Raw genomic sequence first — 27652 nt, 5'->3', positions numbered from 1 at the left:
GTGCTGCACTGACATTTCTGGATTCTGAGTCATGGGGAAAGCAAAAGTATTAACCAAGCTGAAGTTAAAAGCTGATTGGCTGCAATGCAGAGCTGCACCAGATTTGGCACTCTCCATTTTTTGTAAATCAATCCCAATGGCTATACTATCTAACCCAGCTGCAGTCATGAAGGAGCATAGCTTCTTGCTGTTACTAGGGCTTAGCACAGAGGTGATTATATGTTGCACATAGCCTAGGAGCACTCCTGGTTGTGAACACAAGCAGACAAGGCATATTTTCAACAAATGAATTCCTAGTTATTTTTGCTTCTTGTTTCTTGCCAGGGATAATCTGCACACAGACTGACAGTAGTTGAAAGTTCTGACAATTGTAACAACTGAGAATCCAAGCCTCAGGTTGACCTTACTTATTATCATGGCTGTACTGTAGGAAACAGCACGGTACATTTAAAGATGTTGTGTACCTGCTGGGATCAAAGCAGGAAAGAGCAATGCAAGATTTTAATTCTTGCCCCAGTGACAGACTTAATGCACATCTATGAAACCTAGAGTGCAAGAAATTAAATCATGCTTAGCTTATCGCTTCTTTAATCACACAAAACAAGTAGAAATCAATCTGTTTTCCAGCTTAATCTGCGATGATGCTCTTCATTTAAATTTGATTTGAAGTTTGTTTTCTTAAAGCTGAAAACCTAGCTAGAACAAAAAAATACTCTTTCAGTGCCCCATCCCCCACTGCAAGGGTTAAAGTGGTTCTAAAGTCAGAAGGCTTTTGTCCAGGACTCTCCCTCCTCATTTGCTGAGAGAGTGGGTGCTGTTGGTTTCCCGCTGATGTCAATCAAAGTCAGTGAGCCAGTGAGGATAGAGGGGGGAGGGGCAGGGCTGCTTGCTGTGGGGGGGAGCAAGGGACCCGAAAAGGGAAGGATCTGGGGTGCTCTGTGCAAAACCACTGCACAGAGCAGGTAAGTATACCATGTTGTTATTTAAAAAAAGAGACTTTAGTATCACTTAAAAGTTGAGTTCCAGGGAAAAAAGAGAACTCTGTCTCAAACAATTGACCATCAACACCCAACCCCAACTTAAGGCTTCACTGCCAGTTTTCCCTACTTGCAATGCCAGCACCTTACCCGAAGCTGATGGATGGATCGGCTTGGGGTGTCAATATCGCAGGCTCCCTGGACAGGTAAATGCCCTTTTTTTAAAAGTCAACAGCTACGGTATTTGTAGCTGCTGACTTTTATTTTTTTTCCGAAGGCTGGAAGTCCTCTTTAAGGTTTTTTAGATTTTTTTTTCAGGTAGTTATAAAAGTAGACCAGAAAATAAACAGTGGGCCAGTGAAATGGTCCAATAACAATGTTGAGACGTAGAAAGCATATACAAATACATCAGTATCAAGTTGTACTCAAATAATACAATAGTTTGGAACTAATAACAACAGAATAAATGTTAATAACAAAGATCAGAATAAAACTGATAAGGAAGGTCTCCAGTGACAAGCTAATGTGGTAGCACATTATGCCATGACTTAAAGCGGGAGTCCGCCGGGAGTTCCGCCGTTTTTTTTTTTTAAAGCCAGCAGCTACAAATACTGCAGCTGCTGACTTTTAAAATAAGGACACTTACCCGCCCAGCGCGCCCGCGATGTCGGCACCCGAAGCCGATCTCTCGATCGTCTCTCGGGTGCTGCCGCCGCCATCTTGGGTATGGGAATCAGGAAGTGGAGCCTTTCGGCTTCATTTCCCGGTTCCCTACTGCGCATGCGTGAGTCGCGCTGCGCAATAAGGATGGACCCGCTGCCTCTGGGATCTGTGTGTTTCCCAGCAGGCAGCGGGGGACTTTCGGAAAAGGGCGTAGATTCTGCATAATCTACGCCCCTTTCCGCAGAGAGCTATCCCAGAAGTGGGTGCAGATACCTTTACTGTACAGGTACCTGCACCCCCTCCCCCCTGAAAGGTGCCAATTGTGGCGCCGGAGGGGGGGAGGATTCCAATGAGCGGAAGGTCCACTTTAGGGTGGACCTCCGCTTTAAAGAACGTCCCTAAAGGGGGTTTTTTTTATCTTTTTTTTTTTTTCTTGAAAATTCTTTTTATTGATTTTCAAGTTTAGATACAAAACAAAACCTATTGGGCATACCCAGGCTCAGTAAAACAACATTGTGAAAAAAAGACAACAAAAAAACCTCCTAACAGTAGTGCCGTTAGTGGCACTAGAACAAGGCTCCATGCTCCAGTAGCTGCTGAGATTGTTAGTGTATTGTAGGTATCAGCAGCTCAGGGGTAGCAGTAAGCCATATTATATAAGAATTAAGTCACAATTATTAGGCATGTGGATTGGACATAGGTTGAAATGCATACAATATGAGTGTCTACCCGGTCTTTTGTAAAGTAATCTATTAATCAGGAGACTCTGGGTCAGGATTGGTAGTAGGTCCTCTACCCAAATGTCCCAGACCTTTTGAAATTTTTTGGAGCAACCTGTCGCTAGATAGGTGGCCTTGTATAGTGTTAAGTTGACATTAATTAATTTTTTCCACAAGGTTAGGGTTGGAGCTGATGGGATTTCCATTGGAGAAGAATAACTTTCCTTGCATAATACAGTAATAATCCTCTCAACGTCCTGGAGGCCCAAAGATGAGCTAGCTTGTCCACCAAACCCAGCAGACAGACCTCCACCGTCTGGGGCACATGAATAGTAATCAAAGAGTGAATGCCTGAGACCACCACTTCCCATAAAATTTAAATATTAGGGCATTGCCAGAATATGTGGATAAAGTCTGCTGAGTCCACTGCACATCGTCAACACTCTGCAGAAATGGAGGGATATATTCTGTGTAAACGCACAGGCATGATATAGATGATATGTAGGAGTTTGTATTGAATCAACCTGTCCCTTGTGGAAACCAGCTGTGAAAATGAACACTCCCATGTTTCTTCTGACCCTTCATCATCCAGCACTCATTTAGATTTAAGAGTTTCCAACCCTGAGTGGACAGAGGAAGACAATAGGGATTATTTATGAAAGGAAAATCCACTTTTCACTACGAGTGCAAACTACAAGTGCAAAGTGCACTTGAAATTGTACTGTCAGTTCACTTGGAAGTGCAGTCGCTGTAAATCTGAGGGGAAGATCTGAAATGAGGGGAAGCTCTGCTGATTTTATCATTTATCATTTTTTTTCATATTGTGGAGAAGTGGAACTAAATTTAAGACACAATATTCGGAAGTATCTGGGGAAATCTCAATACCCAGGTGACCATAATAGAGGTAGGGTAGAATCAGCTCCGTCTCAGGCCTCTTTGTCAATAGGTAAAATTTGTGATTTTCCCCAATCAATTTGTAGCCCAAAATAAATGGAAAATTCAGACAGTATATGTAACACTTCTTTAAGGGATGGCCCTGGGTCATTGAGAAACAATATGAGGTCATCTGCATACGTTGCTATCTTTTCCACCAAGGTTCCAGTACGGATACCAACTACAGCAGAGGCCCTCTTTATGGCCACTGCCACCGGCTCCATCAAAATAGCAAACAGACCCGGAAGACAATGGTCAACCCTGTCTCGTACCCCTCCTAATTGGAAAGGGGTCTGAGAGCTTTCTTCCTAGCCCTAGCTGAAGGGCAGAAATAAAACAACTGCACCCATTTCAAAAACTCAGACCCAAGGTTTTTTTTTATCTTAATGCATTCTCTGCATTAAAGGCATTGTAAAGGCAGAAGTTTTTTTTTATCTTAATGCATACTGTGCATTAAGATAAAAAACCTTCTGTGTGTAGCAGCCTCCCCAGCACCCCCTAATTACCTACCTGAGCTCTTTCGCTTTCCAGCGATGTCCACAATCCCCTCAGCCATCCAGAATACTCCTCCTGATTGGCTGAGACAGCAGTGGCGCCATTGACTCCAGCTGCTGTCAATCTAAGTCAGTCAGCCAATCAGGGGAGAGGGGGACAGGGCCAGGTTGGGGCTCCATGTCTTAATAGATATACAGAGCTGTGACTTGGCTTGGGTGCCCCCTGTAGCAAGCTGCTGGCTGAGGGGCACTTAAAGGAGGGAGGGGCCAGGAGCAACAAAGAGGGTCCTGAGAAGAGGAGGATTCAGACTGCTCTGTGCAAAACCAACTGCACAGGGGGTAAGTATAACATGCTTGTTATTTAAAAAAAAAATTAGCCTTTACAATCACTTTAAGGTAAAAAAAAAAAACCTTCTGTGATCAGAATCCCCCCTAGCCCCCCTAAATACTTACCTGAGCCAGATCTCAATTTAGCGCTGTTCCTTCCTCACATGACATACAGGCAGCAGCTCCTGCCACTGTCAACTGAATCCAATCCTGCAATGAATTAGCAGGGGGTGGGGGGGCTGAGCCATGCTGTCAGTGTCAAGCCTGCATGAGTTCACCCATAGCAAGTGGTTGCTATGAGGGCACTCGCTGAAGAGGGAGAGTCAGGAGCACCGACAGGGGACCCCAGAAGAGGAGGTTTAGAGCTGTCCTTTGCAAAACCATTGCTCAGAACAGAAAAGTGAAACATGTTTATTATTTTTTTTAAAAAGGTTTAAACTCACTTTAAATTATTGTTAAGTTTAGGGGTGCTGGAATAAGGGACCCACCTTATTCTATCCTACAGCAGGCTACCTCTGGCTGTGTGACAATTTCAGCGCTGCCTGTTCTCTAAGCTGCTCCTGGCAGCAGTTTTACACTTTCCCCCCCTCCACAGGGTTAACATTCCGCATTTCATGTGATGATGTTGAGGTACCTCCCAAATACTGGAGCTTTGAGGAGAAGAGGACAGTGCTGGTGCCTGCCGCAATGCAGAACTAAATAAGGGTAATTATTAGAGCCTCTACCTCTACCCCCTAGGTTTTAAAAGCATTTAGCAAACATCATATTTATATCTATTGTTAAAGTCGTCAATCTTCTCAGCAATTTTGAGAAATTAATTTAATCCCTTTATGACCGCATAGCACCACCCAGGAAGTGGGATTTAATCAGGGGCATCTCTTGTATGTTTTCTAGTGTTTGTGAAGCGTGTTCACTCATGTCCTCCAGCACAGAGACCGGGCTGTCAGTTACTAATGATCAGGACCCATGGGAACTGAATCCCAATCACACGAATGCAAGGACTCCTGATTGGCTTTCACAGTGATTATTCACCTTGTAGCTTGCTCCAATGCTTTTATCCTCTTGAACGAAGAAACAACAGATGAAATGTATCTATTCCTTCTTGCTAGAGAAGTCTAAAAAGAAAAAATTTATGAAGATTAACTAGTTAAGGACTTGCCCTTTTACGGCTACAAATAACGCACACATATGTGGTATCACTGTAATTGTCAGGAGTAGTACATTAGACATTTCATTTTGATGGTGGATCATGGAAATGGCATACAAATTTACAGTTAAAGTTTAAAAGATGAATGGTATTTACTATTTTGGGCCAGTTCTCCTTTCATAATAAACACATTCAGGAGAAATCTATTACCATTTCCTACCAAATTAAAGTATAATCCACCTAAATACACTAAATTGGGTCTGGGCATTTAGGGGTTAAAGCACTGCTATAATTTTATCAATGCTGAATTACAAAACACCCATTTTTTAACCTTTGCTACCGTATTTATCTTATAATATTGTCAAATAATAACTTTTCCAATATTATTCTGCACAAATAGTTTAGTTACAGTCTATTTAGATGGTTTGGCTTTGATCTTAACATGAACCTATTTTCTAACTGAACATCTGAAACCAAAACTGCTGTCACCAACAGATGCCAGCTATTACTATATATATATATATATATATATATATATATATAAATATATATATATATATATATATATATCTATAAAGGCTTCTTTAGTGCCTTACTTGACAATAAGGGCTCCCTGATTAGAGGGGGGGGGGGGCCCGCCAAGTGGGTGAAACTTAGACGTGAGATGAGTTCTTACCAGCAAATTAAAACCGATAATAGACAATGCACCGCAGAAGGATTTTATGGAGGTAAGAGGTTCAGATCTTGCTCAGTTTTTGAAGAAATTAGAAAATATCATACAGTCTCATCTTTAAATAGTAATGGCTGGAGTTTCCTTATGATTTTGCTCAGAATCACCAGCTGTCTGTGGAAGGTGACTACCAAGGAGAGATGGGTCTCTCTCTTGGGTCGCTGATATTTTAAAAGTTTTCCCTAGGAATGGGGGCTGTCTTCCTGATTTGAGTGTCTACTATCCTTTGGGTTGTAGCTATGCTGCATTAACCCCTTCTTAAGGTCCTTCAAGAGGTTCGTTCAGAAGAGAAAATGGCCTAAATAAAATTTTGTTTTGGCCAAGACATACAGAATAAATGTTAATGGAGATTTGCTGGATAAATAGACCCCTTAGTAAAGAGGTTTGTACTCTACACTGTGGCTTCTTTGTAAGTCCAATGAGCACCTCCCTTTTTCTATTTATATATACAGTATGTCTGTGTGTGTATATACAATATCTCACAAAAGTGAGTACACCCCTCACATTTTTGTAAATATTTTATTATATCTTTCCATGTGACAACACTGAAGAAATTACACTTTGCTACAATGTAAAGTAGTGAGTGCACAGCTTGTATAACAGTGTAAATGTGCTGTCTCCTCAAAATAACTCAACATACAGCCATTAATGTCTAAACCGCTGGCAACAAAAGCGAGTACACCCCTAAGTGAGAAGTGTCCAAATTGGGCCCAAAGTGTCAATATTTTGTGTGACCACCATTATTCTCCAGTACTGCCTTAACCCTCTTGAGCATGGAGTTCACCAGAGCTTCACAGGTTGCCACTGGAGTCCTCTTCCACTTCTTCATGATGACTTCACGGAGCTGGTGGATGTTAGAGACCTTGCGCTCCTCCACCTTCCATTTGAGGAGGCCTCAAAGATGCTCAATAGGGTTTAGGTCTGGAGACATGCTTGGCCAGTCCACCACCTTTACCCTCAGCTTCTTTAGCAAGGCAGTTGTTGTCTTGGAGGTGTGTTTGGGGTTGTTATCATGTTGGAATACTTCCCTGCGTCTCAGTCTCTGAAGGCAAGGGATCATGCTCGGCTACACTATGTCACAGTACATGTTGCCATTCATGGTTCCCTCAATGAACTGTAACTCCCCAGTGCCGGCAGCATTCATGCAGCTCCAGACCATGACACTCCCACCACCATGCTTGACTGCCCCCATCATCTTTAGAAGAGGCTTCCTTTTGGGACAATAGCCATGCAGACCAATTTGATGCAGCGTGCGGCGTATGGTCTGAGCACTGTCAGGCTGATCCCCCACCCCCTCAACCTCTGCAGCAATGCTGGCAGCACTCATATGTCTATTTCCCAAAGACAACCTCTGGATATGACGCTGAGCACGTGCACTCAGCTTCTTTAGTTGACTATGGCGAAGCCTGTTCTGAGTGGAACCCGTCCTGTTAAACCACTGTCTTGGCCACTGTGCTGCAGCTCAGTTTTAGAGTCTTGGCAATTTTCTTATAGCCTAGGCCATCTTTATGTGGAGCAGCAATTCTTTTTTTCAGATCCTCAGGGAGTTCTTTGCCATGAAGTGCCATGATGAACTTCCAGTGACCAGTATGAGAGAGTGAGAGTGATAACACCAAATTTAACACACCTGCTCCCCATTCACACCTGTGACCCTGTAGCACTAACGAGTCACATGACACTGGGGAGGGAAAATGGCTACCTGGGCCCAATTTGGATATCTTTACTTAGGGGTGTACTCACTTGCGTTGCCAGAGGTTTCAACATTAATGGCTGTGTTGAGTTAATTTGAGGTGTCAATAAATTTACACTGTTGTACTCACTACTTTACATTATACCAAAGTGTAATTTCTTCAGTGTTGTCACATGAAAAGATATATTAAAATATTTTTAAAAATGTGAGGGGTGTACTCACTTTTGTGAGATACTGTATGTATATATATATATATATATATATATATATATATATATATATATATATATATATGATTGTAATTATGGGTGTGATTTCTTTATGAAGTAAAAATGTGACAGCTGTTACCATGTTCTATTTCAGAATCATACACAACTTACTGCCTACACTGATCCTGCAAATACTACCGATGAAGCATGAAACATTTTTTTTAGACGGCCTCTGTTCACTTATGCTCTGTGTACATTAGGTTTTATACTGGGATGTTGCCAACAATTTCTCTGAATTCCGCTGCACATTTAAATCATATGATCAGCATATGTTTAAACAAAGTCATGGTCCTAAAATGGAAATTGTGTATGCTTGCTGACATTTGTCATCTGATGTACATATAAGAAGGTATTTTCAATGTTTTGTTATAGTTGATTGAAAAGTTAATTGATCCAGGAATTGCACAAAAAATAGATTTGCAGTGAGAGAGAGAGAGAGAAGGAGACAGGAGAGAAATAGAAAATAAAGTGGGTAGAGGCAATGTTTGATGAGTTTGACTTGGAAGAAATTAAAGCCGTATTAAATTCAAAACCATAAATGTATTATATTGCAGCTTACAAACCCTTAGATGTGGTGGCATGGTGCATTCGTTTCTTTAAGCCCTTGTACACACGATCGGACATTACGATGGAGAATGTCCGATCAGACCGTGTTGCGGATAATCCGACCGTGTGTGGGCTCCATCGGACTGTTTCCGTCGGAATATCCGAATGAAAAAGTTTTAGAGCTGGGCTATAAAATTTTCCGACAGCATGATCCGATCGGACTTTGTCCGATCGTTTGTAGAGAATTCCGATCGGACAAAGTGCCACGCATGCTCAGATCAAATTCCTAGACCAAAGCTATTGGCTACTGGCCTGAACGTAGTCCCGTCGTAACGAACTAACGTCATCACATTACGAATGATCGGATTTTCTGACAACTTTGTTTGTTCGCATATTTATGCACTGGGTTGGTGAGCGGTGCTCGTTCCTTTCTCTGATTATGCTTCTACACCCCTGAATGGTGCATAGACGCCTGCTCCATTCACTGCAACCAGTGGGGAGATCTTTAGCTCAACCTAGAGCGGCACTGCAAGTTATACCTGGATCATGTGTACTAATGGGAATTAAATGTTGAAAAGAAGGTAAAAGAATGGCTTCCAGGGATTCACCTCTTCCTTCTGTGATAGCCACCATATAAAGTAAGTTATTTAGACTCCATATGCCTATTTGATATGTTTGTTCGATTCTTTTAGAAGTTTAGATAAAAACATTTTATTTAAAATATTCACTTTTTGTTACAGTATATCATGTTAAGTTTAAATTGAATATAGAGCCTTTAGCAAGTAAAGATACAAATTCATCATGCCGTTTAATAGAATGTGGAGAGGTCACATCAATTGCACACTTCAAGGCGTCTGTGAGCTTGTGAAAGCTCTGTACTTTGTACTATTATTTATGAGGATTTCAAGTGTTTTTTTTTTTGTTTTTTTTGCTTAAGGGCAACAGAACCTACCACAAATCAGCTTTTTTTACAGGACCAATATCTCTACTAGTACCTTGTAAATATGCATCTTTATATAACATTACAAAAGCAAGATGTAAATGTCCCAATGTGGACCAATACATCTTGCTATAAAGTGAGCTTTGGGATTTAAAGAAAGATACCTGTCATGAGAGAAATATCTAGGCAGCCATTACAGACCAGTCCATCAGGAAAAGCATATTGCCTGGCTATCTTGGGGTTACTTTGGCTTTAATACTCTCTGAGTCACTGAGCCAGAATAAGTACAAGGGTAATAAATCATTTAGAGTTTCCTCCAACTTGAATGTGTTTACTCCAGATTGTTGATGTCCTTGTACTTCTCGACTGAAATGCTTTTATTGGAGCTTCCATACACCTTTCCATGTTTGGGGCTGTTAATGTCCTCCTATCAGTGGAATAACATGAGGCGACCCTAACATCAAACATAAAGCATAGAGTGCCGCACCCCTTCCCTCTTCATTCTTCAGGCCTGGGAGACAATGTCCTGCATCTCTGCTGCCATTGTCTAGGACGTGTTGCTTGAAAAGGCAATAATAAATGAGGCCAAAATCTTAAATTGAATCATTTATTCATAAAGTGGTAAAATTCTGGCCATATCTAGAAAAAAATTGGTACCCTACACACTTACATGACTGTTAAAGCTAAACTTTAGCCATTCTAGTTATTGCCATGTAACTCAGTTGGGATATTTTTTAATAAATCCCTGTGATAATCTTTTAGGTATTACTGGCTTTGATTTCTGGTCAAAAATTGGCTCCTTTCAAGCTGTCTGGCTGCAAAGCAGTAATTTAAGCACTGGTCTTGGGGAAGAATTCAGTTAAACATGTACTGCTTAAAAAAACAAAAAAACACCTACTATATACTGTAAAGTGATCAGAGATGGTGGGCACGTCGATGGATACACAAAGGAGCTGCGGCACACAGTGGTCCCAGACAGTGCCCTGCTTTTCTACACTGATTGGCAATAGAGTAAGCCACAATTTTTCTAATGCAAATCATTTAAAATTTCATGCAATATATAAACTTAACAATAAAATCATAAATATACAGTACATATCAGGGACGTGCAGGTGAAGCAGAGCTTCACTTGCAATGAATATTAAAAAAAAACAATCAAGCTTCGAGGGTCATAGCTTGGTGACCTAGGGTACGTAGCTGCAGCCCTACCCCGCCACTGGTCAAAATTTGGTGCTCCTGCCACCTATAGTTCTGGAGATACAGGGGTTCTTCTTTAAATACAAGCTGGCACACTCTGCAGCAGACTGAGAGGATGAGCTCACAGTGCCTCTCACTTCTTGTTAGACGCACTGAGCTTAATGGACAGCTTGGAGCCCTGGACCAATGGTAAAACACCATTAGAACAAGCTGTCCAATAAAAATGCTGCAGGAAAGGCAGTCCTCTCGCTGCAGTGTCATAGAAGGGGGCATGTGTCTAAAAGACACATGCTCCCTTCCAGCCCAGCCCTCTTAACTAGAAGGAAAAAACATGGGTTTATGGGTATACTTCAAGTCCCATGAGGCATAGCAAGACTCTGACAGCCACAAGCATGACACCCAGAGGCATGATGGGACTTGTAGTTTTTGCAACAGCTGGAGGTCCCTGATATACAGTATGTTGCTTTGTTCTTAGTAGTTCCAGAAAAGATTAAAGGATGGGCCATTATAAGTGCTAAACCAGCAACCAAACAACCAAATAGATATTTGCTTTCACATGGTAAACTTCCTTAAATTGTAACTATAGCCAAAACTTTTTTTTCATTTTGAATAGAGTGAGGAATGATTGTGTCTCTTGCCATGTTTTATGACTAACATTGGATTCTGAAAAATCGATCTTCCCTCCCTTTCTGTTCTAGTGATAACCATGTATCAGACAGGAAGTGAGAGAAAATCTGCAATGGGGAAACAGAGAACAAAAACTATCAGGGGTTCAGTTATTCAATTTTACGTGAGCATAAATCAGGATTTTTTTAAACATTTCCTTTGCATATGATTGGTTATTAAAAGTGAACATTATTTCACAATTTTCACTAAGTTAAAGTGATTGTAAACCCTTTTTGTTGATTTGTACCTATAGGAAAGGCTTACCTATAGGTAGTGGAAATATCTCCTAAATGGGCGGCATTTAAGAGATACTTCACTTGTAGTGCACCGATGTTGTCACAGGCACTGTAAAGAAACGGATCACCATGCCGTTTCTTCACGCGACTCTGGCCAGTCTTCTGTGGCCCCTGAAGAAAAAGGGACAAAGATGGACGCGGCCTGCTCAGTGGGACAGCGAGGGCTTTGTTTGCAGGTATGTGCAATGCATACTAGCCCATTATGCTTTTCATTTGCAAGCCTTGCGGGGATAAAAAGAGGAAGTATAACCCATCGGGGTTTACTTCCTCTTTAAGTGAACAGTCACTTTAAAAAGTGACAATTATCTACACATTTAGTAAGTCAACCCTTCTCTTATGTGGTATAGCATGTACTCAGTGTCTGCACTTTTTGTCCCATAGTATAAATGTAGACTCTTGTCAGCTGCCTAAAACATTTTAAAAAAATAGATGTGACTGGACCCAAATACTTTGCTAAATCTGCCAAAGGTGCAAATGTGTAGGGATCCATAGGGTTTGGCAAAGGTTAGACATGTACATAAATAATGTAATTGTGCTTTATATGTTGGTTCCTCTTTGTACATGCAGTTCATCCTTTTCTATAAATGGTGTTAATTTGCCTCTTATTAATATGTGTTACACTACTACAGTTCCCCAACATGGAAATACACCTTGCCTATTAATACTATATGTAGGCCTCGTTTATCTGGGACAGCATTTGGTTTCTCTCATGCAAGTGCTTTGGATTATCTTGACAGGCTGCTGGTATCATGTCTGGTATCATGTCTAGGGTAAAACTCCAAGTGACGGCTGACTTTGTGTAGACCAGTAGTTTACACTTGCTACAGGGATGAGCACATGTAGATAGGAAGTGACTGAAAAAGACTATTGTAGATCTGCAAATTTGTGCAGAAAGTTGAGATCTTTTTAACATATTTTATAAATAAAGCAATTTGTCTTTTTTTGTCTGGAAATGCTTCTCCTTAAAAATGCCCCCAGTTGTCAAAACACATTTTACAGTATGCTATGTTCAGATTTAGGTTTTAGCCGCTTTTAGGTTCATATTCCAGCATTTGGAATACATAACATTTTTAATGAAAAAAAAGCCATCATTTTGCTCTCTAGATCTCCAAAATCATACTGCATGTGACAGGTAAAGATATACCAAGTCAACAACAGTTTGTCTCTGAGAATCATTTTTAAATGTTGCCATGCAGAGTTTCAGTGAAAATGTAAATACCGAAAGGAAGAGAATTGGAAAATCAGTGAGGTGTAATTACTTAAAGCGGACCTTCAGTCATTTTTTTCAACTTTCTGTCTAATAAATCTTCTGCCTTTGTTGTTTTATCTTTGGATAGTAAAACATTTTTTTCTGCCAGTAAATAATTTATACAGCCCACTTCCTGTTTCTTGTCTGGTGAAAAGCCTAGGCTTATGACATCATGCACAGCTCTCTCTCTCACTCCTATGAGAGTTTTCCAGGATGGGGGGGGGGGGGGGATGAGTCATAAGAGGGCCAATGAGAGCTGCAGAGCTGGAGGTGTGCCTCTTTGTGTCTGTGTGTAAATCCAGGAAGTGAACAGGTAGCACCTTCAGCTGCCCACAGTTTAAATGGTTGCAGCCAGACTCAGTGGAGGGAGATTTCTGCAGCATATTTGGCAAGTACAAAATCACAGTATAAAATAATATACAAAGTGGTTGGAGCTAAGCTTCAGAATGGCAAAGATGTTTTTATTACAAATTATGTAAGAGAAGAAAAGAGAAGTAATTTTTTTTTTCAAATACATACTCACCTTGGTGGATGCACCATCGGTCTGATGCTGCATCTGTGCCCCGGCGCCTCTGCACTGAGAACCGAGCGATCAAACACCGCCAATCGTTTGTTTTTCAGATCTCCCAGAGCAGAGAGCTGTAGACTGTCAGTCACAGCTCTCTGCTCCTCCCCCTCCTTGCTCTTTGGAGCTCTGGGCTGTTGAAGGGGCGGGGGCGGCCAGCTCAGGCTCTTGGCGGCTCGCTGAGAGGCTGAGCCAGGTGTTGGTCCAGGCACCTGGTGGATCCAGACTTTATTGTCACAGTAATGCGGTGCCTGATCTGACTTCTGCCCACTTTCTGCTGAAAACGAGTCATATATGTGTGTATATACAGTGCCTTGAAAAAGTATTCATACCCCTTGAAATCTTGAAATTTTCCACATTTTGACAACCAAAAGCGTAAATGTATTTTATTGGTATTTTATGTGATAGACCAGCACAAACTAGCACATAATTGTGAAGTGGAGGGAAAATGATAAATGGTTTTACATTTTTTTTTACAAATACCTATCTGAAAAAATATGGCGTTCATTTGTATTCAGGCCCCTTTACTCTGATACCCCTAATTAAAAACCTAGTAGAACCAATTGCCTTCACAAGTCACTTAACTAGTAAATAGAGTACACCTGTAGGTAATTTAATTTTGGCATAAATACTGCTGTTCCGTGAAGCCCTCAGAGGTTTGTTAGAGAACCTTAGTGAACAAATAGCATCATAAAGTCCAAGGAACACATCAGACAGGTCAAGGATAAAGTTGTGGAGAAGTTCAAAGCAGGGTTAGGTTATAAAAAATATCCCAAGCTTTGAACATCTCACGAACCACTGTTCAATCCAATATCCAAAGATGGAAAGGGTATGGCACAACTTCAAACCTACCAAGACATGGCAACCATCCAAACTGAGAGGCTGGGCAAGGATAGCATTAATCAGAGAAGCATCCAAAAGGCCCATGGTAACTCTGGAGGAGCTGGATAATGACAGAACTCTGGACGGCCGCACTCCAAAGCTAAAACAATGCTTTATTCAAATGATATTTAGGACACAGCAAATGACATCACAGCAAAAGATGCTAACAACTGCCACGTTTCGCACTAAGGCTAGTGATTACGCATAACTGGTTAACATGGTGGCAGACAACAAATAAATATATAGAGTGTTGCAATATGACAGTGGGCAGGGCCAGTCAAACAAAAGAGGCATCACCTGGTGCCTGTCCGCCTAAACCTCTTAATCTTAATACAAGACGATGAAAGCTCTCAGTGTAAGTCCAATGTGAACTACAGTGCATTGCAAACACAAAAGCAAAACCTCCAGCCACATCCCAGCAGGGATGGATCGAGGAGGACACATGTATAATAGTGTAAAAAAAATGAATTAATAAAACATTTACAAAGAAATGTATTTATATGAAGTGACAAGTAGTGTGCAAAACCGAAATCATTGGATGTGAATGGATATGCCTCAATATAAATGTATGTGAAAAAAATGTATACGTGGTCATAATAAATGCTGAATTATAAAAACTAAATAAGATTATGAGATTGTGAGTATAAGCATGGTTAAATAACCATGCAAGTATAAACTGTGAAAAAGTGATTAAAAAGATAAAACAAGAATGATTGAAAGGTGTGAACATGAAGTACATAAACGTGTGTACTATCAAAAGAATCAAAAGCATTAACATGTACACGGCAGCGCATGCAAAAGCATCAGAACGCATACAAAACGCATGCAAACATCCACCGCAGCACATATATATGTGCACGCAGCCGCGCATGTAAAGATATATAAGTATCTAAGCGCATCCGAACGCCCACCGCAGCCCATATACATAGACACCCAGAGGAGAGAGATCTCTTTTGAGAATGCCGGAGAACTCAGCAGCGGATATTTTCCGCTGCTTGATAAATGGACAACAAAGTGAGACATACTTTGTTACAGGTAAATAATGTGACTAAAGTTGTACGGATTAAATTTTTTTAGCTAAACTTCAGCTTTAACTTACATTACTTGATAATTGTGTTTTTTTTTTTATTGAACTTCAGCTTTAAAGTGTATCTAAGGCCAAACCTTTTTCCTTCTGAATGGAGTAGGGTAATCTTAAGATTATGTCAGATTTTTGCATCTCAAATCGGTAAATTGTTTGACATGGAAATTTGACATTTTATATTGTAGCCCTGTAATTTTTAGCAATAACTCATATAAATCTGTCCAAACAAGTCTAGTAGGCATCCCAGATGATAAGGTTTGAAACACAAAGTCATAAATTATAATCTAATAAATAACTATAAATAATTATAACAAATAATAATATTATAATAATAAAATGAATTCAATATGTAATTGAATCAAAAACACTGAAATTTGATCAGTTGCAGAATTGTCAATGTCGTTACTTTCAGTGTTTGATGAAGAATTTCCCCACGAATCACTATCGCTCAGTTCTGCAAGTGATTCTAATTCACTTTCACTGTTTTCTAGCTCTAAACCCACTTTTGACGTAAAGGGACACTTTATGGTTGCCATGGACATTCTCAAGTTTCCAGGCAGAAAGAATAGTATTTATATTATAAAATTGCAGGCAGAGCACTGGACAAAGCATTAGGGAAATAAGGAATGTAACATAATACGATACAGTAATGTAATCTGTAAGATTACAGTGTACTGTATGTAGGTTTTTTTTCTACTTTTAGAATTTGCCTACCGGGCTCCATCCCTGTGTGTTTTGCGATGCTCGCAGGGAACGGAACCCGGCACACAGTACATTGGGCAGAGGACACAGCCCACAGACACAGCGAGGAGACATTGCAGGATCCTGGGGACAAGGTAAGTAACTTTCCCAGGATACTGCGATGCAATCCCGACTGTGGCTCGGGGTTACCACTTTTGGTAGTGAAAATTTACCCCAAGCCACACTTGGGATTCCCACCAGGGAGTTTAAAACCATTATATTTTGGGAGATTTACCTTTAGATACATTCCTATAGACACAACATGAAGAAAGAGGAAGTCTTTCGAAAGAGAAAATCCCCTCTAATGCCGCATACACACAATCTGAATTTTGGTCGGAAAAAGCTCTGATGGTTTTCCAGATGGAATTCCGATGGGATTTCGCTCAAACTGTCTGGCATACACACGGTCATACCAAATTCCGACTGTCAAGAACACGGTGACGTACAACACATACGACAGGACTAGAAAAAGGAAGTTCAATACCCAGTAGCCAATATCTTCCATATCGTAGTCAAATCTGAGCATGTGTGAGTTTTTGCGCGTCAGAATTGCATACACATGATCGAAATTTCCGATAGAAAGTTTTTCCGTCTGAAAAATTGAGAACATGCTCTCAAATTTTTGCTGGGGGGAATTCGACCGATGGAAAATACAAACAGTTGCATTTTCCAATGAAAAGCTCTCATCTGTCATTTGCTGACCGAAATTCTGATCGTGTGTACGCGGCATAAGTTCTTACTAAAACATGTGTTCTCATATGTATTTTTGAATATAAAGGTGGGAATAAACCATTAAAAAGAAAGCCATCTGTTTTTGAATCAGTGTACTAATGTTACAATTTATGTTTGATTCTAGTGGCTCATCATGATATGGATAATACATTCAACTGCAGCTTTATTGAGCCACCATCTGTTGTTGAACAGCCATCCCCTTCATGGTCATCCCGTGGTTCCTTTTCATCTTTTGACACCACAGATGATGGACCAGTGTACTGTGTTCCACATGAGGGTGAGTGAGACAAACGTTTCCAGGATATAACTGTAGGACATATTGCAATTCATGGGTGTGATTGAGATCTTACATTTGCATTTACATTTCAGATTATATTTGGAGACTAGCACTGTGAGAAAAAATAGATTAAACTAAACTGCATCTTACTTTCAGATAATTCTTTCAGTTTATATTCTATCAGTACTTGCATAATGACTAAACGGAAATTTCTGTACAGTTGCATTATGGGTCAAATATACTGTGAAAAGATAATAGTGCATAAATGTTTACTTCTCACTTACTGGGTGGAAAGCATGACATCTTTGCTGTGCTCTATACTAACACAAAATGTGTCAAGTTTATAAAAAATAGAGTAAATTATAGTTAAGTGCATCTACAAAACAGTCAGATGCCACATATTACCTTTAATACAGGTTAGGAAAGCATATTTAGGGCATGTTAGGTCATTGTGGGCAGCACACATTTGATTTGTTCTGGCTTGTAGAAACCTTCCTATATTAGAGCAGATATGTCCAATATTCTATCATTCATACTAAGTTTACATTTTTAAAGTCATATATTCAAAGCTTACCCAATATGGTTTCTATCTGAAAAAGTACTGTCCAATCCCATCTGATAGTGTTCGAGTAAACAAACAGATCTTGGACAAGTGGCAAGGGAGACATCAGGCTTCTAATAAATTCCTAGTGTTTACATAAAATGCACCAGTCACTGTTATACCTTGTGATAGTAGCAAAAAGATTTAAAAAAAAAAACATAATTTTTTTTTAAAGAATAATAAAAAAGACCCTCCTTGCCAAACTCATAGTTGCGTAAATCCAAATTACATATTAGATATCTCCACACATGCACGATGTAGAATAATAATTTCAGGGTTGTCTTTTGTCTTTAAAAGAGATGTATGGCCTCTGAAATAAATAAAGATTTCTACTCACCTAGGAGAACTGAGCAATCAAACATCTCTACTCTGAGCAGAGAGTGGTGACTACCAATCACCAGCACTCTGCTCTGCCCCTCCAGAGCTCACTGGAGCCCTGGGCCGTGGAGGGGCTGGAACAGCTGACTCAGGCTCTCAGCGACTCACTGAGACACGATGTAGAATCTCACTCTCCACACATGCACGATGTAGAATAATAATTTCAGGGTTGTCTTTTGTCTTTAAAAGAGATGTATGGCCTCTGAAATAAATAAAGATTTCTACTCACCTAGGAGAACTGAGCAATCAAACATCTCTACTCTGAGCAGAGAGTGGTGACTACCAATCACCAGCACTCTGCTCTGCCCCCCCAGAGCTCACTGGAGCCCTGGGCCGTGGAGGGGCTGGAACAGCTGACTCAGGCTCTCAGCGACTCACTGAGAGGCTGAGCCAGGTGCCGCCCTAGGCTTCGGAGTGGATCCTGAATTTAAAGTCAGGATTTTTTCCATGCCTGGGCTGGCTGAGTGCCATCAGCTGACAGCGGGCTTCTCCTGATCCGCAGGAGATGTATAGCCAAAATAGCTTTGGCTATACTTCTTAAGTTCATGTTATAGGCTGTAACATTAATACATCTCTGCCATGCTGGCTACCTAGGTAAATGACTACACTGTTTTCTGGGCTTATGTGTCATATACCTGCTCATTGGACAATGACTCATCTGTGTGATGATGTCATTTTTACTGTGTAATTAGGAGGCTGGAAGCAGAGATGTGACATAGGAAGCTGGAAAGTGTAACCAGGAAGTAGGGGTGTAGAACTAAAGGACTGGCAGAACAGAATAATTCATCCTTTTTGTTATACATCTCAAATATATGTATTTGGTTATTACCAACATGTGCTGTAAAACTAAAATTCCCTTCTTCCTGTTTGTTCCATATTTTTCTGAGCAGTCCATTTCATGTTGTTGATGTTGTCCTTGTGTGTTTTAGAATCGGTGACAGAGTGTAAGGACAAGGGCAACACCAGAGCTTTGGAAAAGGCACCGCCACCAGTCAATGAAGAGGAAGCTGGTGAATATACCTATCTGAAAGACTCTGGATCTCCGAAATCATCCCGGGTGGATCACAGTGAAACCCCACTGCTTAAGTCATCTGATAGCGAAAGATCATCTTGTGGTTCTGGCTCTACAGGTGGAGCATTGTATGCAAAGGTTGCAAGGCTGTCTAAACAGTCAAAGGATGAAGATGACCCATCCATGGATATCAGAAGTGCTACAATAGGAGCAAAGCCTCCATCGCCCGAAAGAACAAAACCTCCTCCACCTGATCCATCTACAAAGCCTAAGGTATCATGGATTCATGGCAAATTTAATGCAAGTCAATCTAATACGTTACCATCATTTAATAAGAGTTCAGAAAAGCCAGCAGCTAATTCTGACCAATCAGAACAAAATGCATGTGCTAAAGAAAAAGAACAGCATAGGAAGAGGACCCCTAGTGATACAAGCCCTGCTGGTCAAGGAAAAAATGAAGAAAAAGTTATTTTGAGAAATAAGGAAAAGAAAAGGGAAGCTGGCAGTGCAGAAAGCAAACCTTCTGAAGAAGCACAATCTCCATCAAAATCAAAACACAGGAACAAAACTCATGACCACATAGAAAATATTAATGGAACAGTCCAAAATGCCTTAAAGAGGATAGGAAATCTACACCTCGATAAAAAGAGTGGGGATGCTAAAGATGCTAAAGAAGCCCCAAAAAGTCCAGATCACAGCAAGTGTCGAGCTGAGGTCTTCCATCCTCATTTATCATCAGAGGCAGCTTCGTTACTGGCTGCCCAGCTAAAGGAAAAAACTCAAAGTCTTAATAAAGCAGAGACCAGCCCTAACCAAAATGGAATTGGTCCACTGAAAACACAAAAGGAGAAACCAACACCTCCCCAGAAAGCTAAGCGATCTGCAGCAGCCATTAATCAGAAATCAAGTAAAGCCATTTTGCCTACATCCACCAACCTGCAAAAAATGATCAGCCCAGTTGCAGAGACAGTTCCAACCACAGGGAATCCAGTTGAAAAACAAAACTCTAACAGCAGTCAAGAGCAAGCTGCAGGTACAAAGCAAGAACCAGCAGAACCAGCAGTCAAAAAGACACCTATAAAGAAGCCTCCTAGGAAGAAAAGCAAAGACGCCTCCTTGGACACTGATGGAAAAGTACAACCGAAAATGGCAATAATGCCACCACAGTCAGTAAAATAATGTTGACTTATTAGCACATTGTTTTATCTCCAAAAGGGGCATTAGTTCTGCAACTCATGGACATATTTTTGTGTAGCCATATTTGAGCCAAAGAAATGTCAGTCTTAAAGGCGAGAAGACAAGTGCATTTGGAAATAAATATTTTTGTTCCAGTGTAAAACTTGTTAAAGACAAAGAAGACACTTCATTGGCCTGAAACATGTTCAATGAAACAAAATCAGTCCACAGTACAATAATAATTGCCTCTATATGTGGATTTTAGTGCCTTTGTATCTTCATGGAAACTGGACAATGCACAGCCAAAAGAAGGTCATATGAGAACTTTTTTTTAGTAAAGTCTTTTGAGCAACACATTTGGATAATGTGGTATAAATGATATTAGACTATGAAGATTTCATAGCTTTGGTTTGTCATGTAAAGCTGACCAATAATTAACTATTTACATTTTTTTTGCATGATAGCCTACTGCCAAGCCTTACTATTTGCAAGCTGCTTTACAATACTTCATTCAATGAAGAAGGCCAGGTATCTAAATTATTTAAAAATACCTATTTTTGTATCCAAAATGATAAACCATGAAATAATGGTTTACATGCAGAAACATAAAGAGCTGACTGTTAAGTTAAATATCCTATTGGGTTATTCTGATCTGCATCACATCATTTCACATTCACCACTGACATTTGTTTTATCTGTCTTATATAGTGCATAAGCAGTGCTTAATTTAATATAAAACTATTTTATGAATCTGATCTATTTATGGATAAGCTAGCTCTTTCCTTTACCCTTATTTTATTCATTTCAGTTCCCATATTATTATTACCACAGAGAAGCAAACACGTCTCTGCTTGTTATGATATTAGGATTTAGGCTGAATTTACAAATCTAACACAACTAGATAAGCGTACTTATTTTCAGCCCAATGATATTTGAAAATTATGGTCAAATGGCTAAATTAGAAAAACTTGTACTTGTGTTTAAAGCTTTGTGAATTGAGCCTGCCCTCTCAACTTCATCAATCAATTTATATAAGAAATGTGCAAAACTTGCATTCAGCAGGCCTGATTTACCAATGAGACGTGAGGTAAAGCGTATGGGCGTATTTAAAAAGAATGTGGCATTCAACAAACATTCACTGCAGGTGAATCTTTCTGGTGCATGCATTTTAAATTACAGTGATTCACCTACCGCAAATGTTTGGTGAATGCCATACTCACAACTTTATGAATATCCCTTTAGTGAAGGGAACACAAACTCCAGAGTCATGTGTAGGGATTTTTTAAAAATAGAGTTCTCTTGCCCATTTCACTGTTCTTCACCTCACCTGACACTTTTTTAAAGCTCGTATGCTAGTTTGCCTTTCCAAAAAGCTGCAGTCTTCCCTATTGTATATATATTTTTACTTTGGTGGCTAGTGGAATTGATTAAGGCAAATGTAAGATATTTTATTACATTTTGTTAGGGCGAAGTTAGATGTAATTCTCCAATATTTACCGGTATGTGTGCTGCTGTATTTTTACTTTTTTTATGTGATATACTTCACTCTTTTGAATGACCATTACAATTAGATGCAGGACACAAAACATTGCCACAGTGAATTTGCCTTTGTTAGACACTGCTTCACAAGAAGTTGTAAAACATGTTTTCAGAAACTTTCTGTAGATAAAGCATGTATGTAGTCAGTTCATTCTCCAAATGTTCACAGATTGATGATAGAGGGGTCCATTATTAATTTACTCAGTACCTGAGACACTTCCTGAACAAGAACACTGGAGGAGATGTTTGAATGGCTAGAGGAAGTAGGCAAATCACACAAAATCCCTTCCCCTGGGCAACTTAAGGTGTACAGGGGTGTTATAATACCCACCAAAGGCTGTAAAAATCACGTGGTAGCAGTTTAAAAAAAAACAACAACAAAAAATGACAGTTATTTGAGGGGTATATATATATGAAATGTACAGCCCTCAATTTAGCAGTCAAGCTTCACCCTAATAACAATAAATGAATGTTTTTTGTAGTTGCCCCCTCATATGACTATCGGGTTACCATAATCTAGACACTAGCACTTTCTACATTCAAAATTACCACAGCTGCTTTGAAATTTTTGGTAAGTTCCAGCATATTCCAAGCACCAATGTATATGATTATATATTTCAACAATTATTAAAAAGTCTAACTATTAATTTATAATCATAAATGGTGCTTATAATGAAGAGGTATTATTTTGTTAGCACTTACCTAATCTAATTTTCATTTATAGTTACTAGTAAAAAGTTGCAATTCAGGCAACCATCAAAGATTGCCAAATAATTAGCTTCTGTAGAGTTCATCTCCACAATGAGGACCACCTAACAACTCTGTCAATCAGTTAGCTACACCACAGATTCATAGTTTTTAAAGTTCAAAGTATCCCACCAAAAACAGGACTTTAGTACCTTACCTGTATTTAATAAGTGTTCCCAGCATGGCAATGACTCCGCTTTATGAGCTTGTCATTCTCTGCTGGCTGTAAGACTGCTGCTTGCTTGAGGTATTGTTGCTTAGAATTTCATTTAAAATGTAATTGCAATATATGGTTACCCATGTTTTCTGATAGGAACTACTAGCATTCCTATATTTGTAATGATTCTGTCCCATAACTAACATTGGCATGAAGATTTACTCTTGCCTTGCCATTGTAATGTGCTCATAACATGTAAACTACTACTACATGTAAACTACATGGAACTACTTTCAGCTCCACTGGTATGAAAAAGATGAATTAAAGATAAACACCATATCCTGTTTCCCATTCCTGTTTCAATGACCACTGGCAAAGTAGAGGAAAACAGTGACATAAAAAAAAAGTTGTTAACTCCCCTTCTGATAAAAATGTTGTTGTCTATAACATCCTTGGAGAACATTCCACTTTCTACCTGTCCCAGTAACCACTATCACCAGAACAGCAAGCTGAGATACAATTCCCCAAAAGGATCACTTATGGCAGAAAAACAAACCCCTCCAAATTATGAAAAAATATATAAATCTGTCAGGAGCTCTAAAAATGTTGCTTGGTCTGAAAATACAATATTCCTGATCTGCCTATTAATTTAATGGGTTTAGTGCTTGAAACCATGGACTTTGTTAAAGCTGAACTCCAGCTATTGGTATACTTTACATAGTTTGTTTGTGCCAGAATGGCCCAAACTATGTTCAACAAAAACGTGAGGCTGCTGGATGTGCAGTATAAACTGTGCTTCTGAGTTGGAGCCGAGACTTCCTGTCTCATACCTGGAACACAGTAAAGTCTATCTGAAGGTCACTATCTGATTGAGTCAGAGAGGTGGGCTGATGATGTCACAACCTCTGACTCATCCAATCAGAGGAAACTTTATATTCATTGCTAAAATACATTGCTTTCCCTAAATGGCTGAGAGCCAAACAGATAGACTCTAGTGTGTTCCGGGTATAAGATAGGAAGTCTTGGCTCCAACTCAGAACATGGTGCGGTATGCTATATGAAGCCTCAGCTACATACAGTTTATACAGCACATCCAGCGCCCTCACATGTTAGTGAGGGACAAAGCTGGCCCAAACAAACCATATCTATAACTATAACTAAATATGTAAAGTATATCAAAAGCTGGAGTTCAGCTTTAGGTGAAGAAAAAAGAATGCCAAAAATGTAGTTGGTCATCTATTAAAATTGCATTCATTATTTTTATATAACGAGATAGCTAACACATTTTGTGGGCTTTATCAGTCCTCCTTTATCAAAGCTGAAAGGGGATTGATGAAAATGTCAAAATGTGTTGGCTATCTCTTTATACTGTTGTGACTAATCAAATCTAATTGGACTGTTAACCAAATTCATTATGCTTTCTTCTCACTACTAAGCTTGCAGCTGTTATGTGGGTTCATCAAAATGCAGAGAGTTGCTTCTGATCAATAGGAACACAAATAATACATTGGAATAGCAACTTGAACTAGGGTCCAGCTTTTAACCAATATAACTTCACCTGAGCCTTTGACTTGGAACACGTATACAGATCAGAAGCATTCTCCAACTGGTTTTGTTTCAGTGTCCTACAGCTTCCTGCGGGCTTTAGGCCATTAATGTAAGGGCCATACACAGGGGCCGAATATCTGGCGGCATCGGCCAGTTTAATAGAAACTGGACAAAATTTGGTATGTTTGTACTGCAGCCAGTCCGACAGAAGCCAGCCGCACAGAAGGGCCATGACCAATAAAGGTCTGCCGATCGGCACCCAATCAGTCCCCCTGTCAGAACACAATAGCACAACAGGGGAGATTGCTAACATTCCATAGTTAGTACATCAGCTTCTCCTGAACTCTTTGATAAAACTACTAGTGTGTACCAGGCTTTAAACTATTGAACTCAAATATAGCCTAGAAATTTTAAAATGAGGTCAGCTAAAGAATAAGTCTATATGTTTCTTTCATTATAGGTTTCTCCTAAATTTTGTTAAACTAAAAAAAAACTTTCAATGTGAACTGTATAGGTGGTGCTGTTGCTGACTTGCTTCATAAGATATAGGCTGCACTTGGTACTACATGACTACTTTGTGAGTCACTGACCTGAATCAAGCATGCAGACAGTGAGGTCTAAAAAGTTCACTTTGCTAAGTACTTCTTCTAGATCAGTAATGACAGCCCTGGAGCATTCCCCTTGAAATAAAAGCAGCTTCCATTGTTTATATCTCTAAAAGTTTTTTGATATTTCCTGTTTATTAGAGTCCTTTTTTGTTAGTAGAATATAATACAGGATATCACAGATTATATGACCCATTACAAGCAAATGCAAAGCAAACATTGCATGTGGCCCATTACAGGCATACATGCAGCAAGGGAAGTTTGAACAGTTCCCTATGCTCAGTACTTCCTCCAGACCAGTGATGAACAACCCTACAGCATTCACCTTTATGTCTTAAATGGCAGCTGTCAGTGTTTAAATCCACACAGGTTCTCTTAAAGTTGAAAAGGCTTCTGGCATTTCCTGAGTTAGTATTAAAGCTCTTAAAGCTTTTTTGTTAGTAGACTATACCACAGAACATAACAGATGAGTAATGCAAGCAAGCAATCAACTTTAGTTACTTTAGAGCAAAGGTAGAAAATGAAATCTGATTTCTGACTCAAGGTTACACATCTTAAAAATTTGCACTTTATAGATAACGTCAGAGGACAAAATATTTTTCATTACATACTTGTACATGTTACTGAAATAAAATCGGATCTACAGGCCTAAGCTATAGTCCTCTGTGTCCCAAGCTACCTAACCTATACACAGCTATACCCTGGGCATGATTTACTATAGCTTATATGTATACAACACACATGGATAATGTGCAGACAACCAAATCGAATCCTCACATGCATCTGCAGCCAACAGGGTACATATGGTAAATTTAAGTGGAGGAGAGCATGCTCCAGACATCTGGACTTTTTTTCTAAAGTTTTGGGGACTATCTAACTGCTGATATGGATTTTACATGCACCTCAGGTGTGCATGTAAAGTAAAAGTAAAAATAAAACTATAACCAGGGTTGAATATACTCTTAGACACATTAGGTATGTACCTATGGGCAGCAGAGCAAAGAGGTTAATTATTATTTTTTGAATAATGATTAATCACACATTTGTTTTCCATCATTTGTAAGAACAGTTTTGTCATATTAGGTTATTCAACCTTTTTACAACAGTGTTACGCATATTTGCAGTATCAGGGTGGAAGGGCCTTAACACCCAGCTGGCACATATGTGCTTTGCTGTCATGTTCTGGGGCATGTTTCATCAGAACCCTCCGAGCTATGACCGTATTGTCACTATCAGCTCACCATAAACTACTAATTAGGCAAGGTTCCCAATTATGTCAGCATTGTGCAACCAATCATAGTTATGGCACGATTGGAATCCCACCTGCAAATTTTCAGGTGACACAGCCCATTTAAAGCACCAGCTCCGGGAGTGCAAAGGGTTATCACAACATAAACCAGGTTAGGACCAAGAAAACAGTGAAATATCCTGTGTAAAAAATTACCCCAAGGTTAATTAAATAGTGTAGGAAAGGTTGTGTGCCTGTAGGCTCTAGTGATGAAAATTGGATCCTGGCCATTGCACACACTGGGCAGTCAACAATGAAAGTGTGCATGTGCAGATTGGCCACTGAAGCCATATGCTGCTGCTTCTCAACAGGTTCCAAATCATAAATAAATGTACATACATATGTTTCCATTTTTCTGGCAGTCTGGCACACAGGTTCCTTTGCTTGGTGCATGCAGATTTCATTGTTAATGGGCTGGTCAATATTTTTCCTTTAGGGTTTTTTTTTCAATTTTCAGGTGAAATGTTGAGACACATATGTTAAAGCACTTTATTGGAATAGAAGACAAATCAGGAATATATGGATGTTCAATTTACACAGCAAGCTATGACCAGGCCATTGAACATTGAATCCAACGGGTTATGCAAGCACATTATAGTGATTTATCCCTGTTCTTGTTTATTTCTTTTAGTAAAGTAGGTACCACTTTGTCAGCATGAATGCCTTATCTAGCTCATTAAACATTATGACGATGGTAGCTCTGAAGAAATGAAAGGAGGCAAGAGATATATTGTTATGTCAGGGCTACCACTAGGATGGTCAAGTCAAAGGTCTTGGGATGAGCTGCTGTATTTTCTGTTCCTGTTCCTGTCACTGCAGAATGCACATATTAATACTGCTATTTTGCATTAGCATGTAGCCATTTATTTTCATTGGCTTTACATGTATCAAGTATATTTTCTAGACCCAGAGATTTGCTATAATTTACTTACAGCTGTAAAAGTTCAAGCTACAATATATTTAACACAATTGTTACAGGGGAGAATTCTCTGGATTCTGTTTTCACAATCTTAAATCTATAACTGCCTCCGTATATGTTTTGGCTACAGAATAAAGTATTTTTTGACTGATTCCCACACATGGAAAGATCATTTGAGAAAATCTATATATTCAAAAAATGTCAGCCTTAGGGGCAGGCTGAAAATTACATAGGAATACATTGTTATCAGCTGTGTGACATGGAACAACGTGCATTACCCTTTGTTGGGATTCTGATAATCCTGGGCAGAAATGCATCAAGGACACAGGCATTAATGGGGATTTTATTGCAAAAATATCATACATACGTTTAAGTTTATGTGCACACTTAAACAGTATGTTCCAAACTGTTTCTCAAGAATGAGAAAGGACTGGGTCAGTTTTAAATGTGATAGATCTCAATTAGTGAATTATTATGAGCAACTGAACAGTAACATAATCCCAAGATTACTCACACCAGCTTGATTCATTGAAAATGAACAGGTCATAACAGGCCCTT

General features: G+C 39.6%; 1 protein-coding gene across 1 annotated transcript in view; it reads left to right on the top strand.

Annotated features, from left to right (window-relative positions):
* SCARF2 (scavenger receptor class F member 2) overlaps nucleotides 1–27245 on the top strand; it is a 319293-nt gene extending 292048 nt beyond the window's left edge. The window contains exons 10-11 of the mRNA XM_077461426.1: nucleotides 16972–17124; nucleotides 19033–27245. Coding sequence (XP_077317552.1) covers nucleotides 16972–17124; nucleotides 19033–20294 — 1415 coding nt within the window. The 3' untranslated portion in view covers nucleotides 20295–27245. The remainder of the gene's footprint in view (nucleotides 1–16971; nucleotides 17125–19032) is intronic.
* The last annotated feature ends 407 nt before the right edge of the window (nucleotides 27246–27652 follow it).

Source organism: Lithobates pipiens, unplaced genomic scaffold, assembly GCF_037356315.1.
Source record: "Lithobates pipiens isolate NorthernLeopardFrog02 unplaced genomic scaffold, aLitPip1_a1.2 Scaffold_3, whole genome shotgun sequence".
Taxonomy (NCBI): domain Eukaryota; kingdom Metazoa; phylum Chordata; class Amphibia; order Anura; family Ranidae; genus Lithobates; species Lithobates pipiens.
Note: the sequence above shows the minus strand (reverse complement) of the source record. Positions and strands in the feature narration are given on the sequence as shown.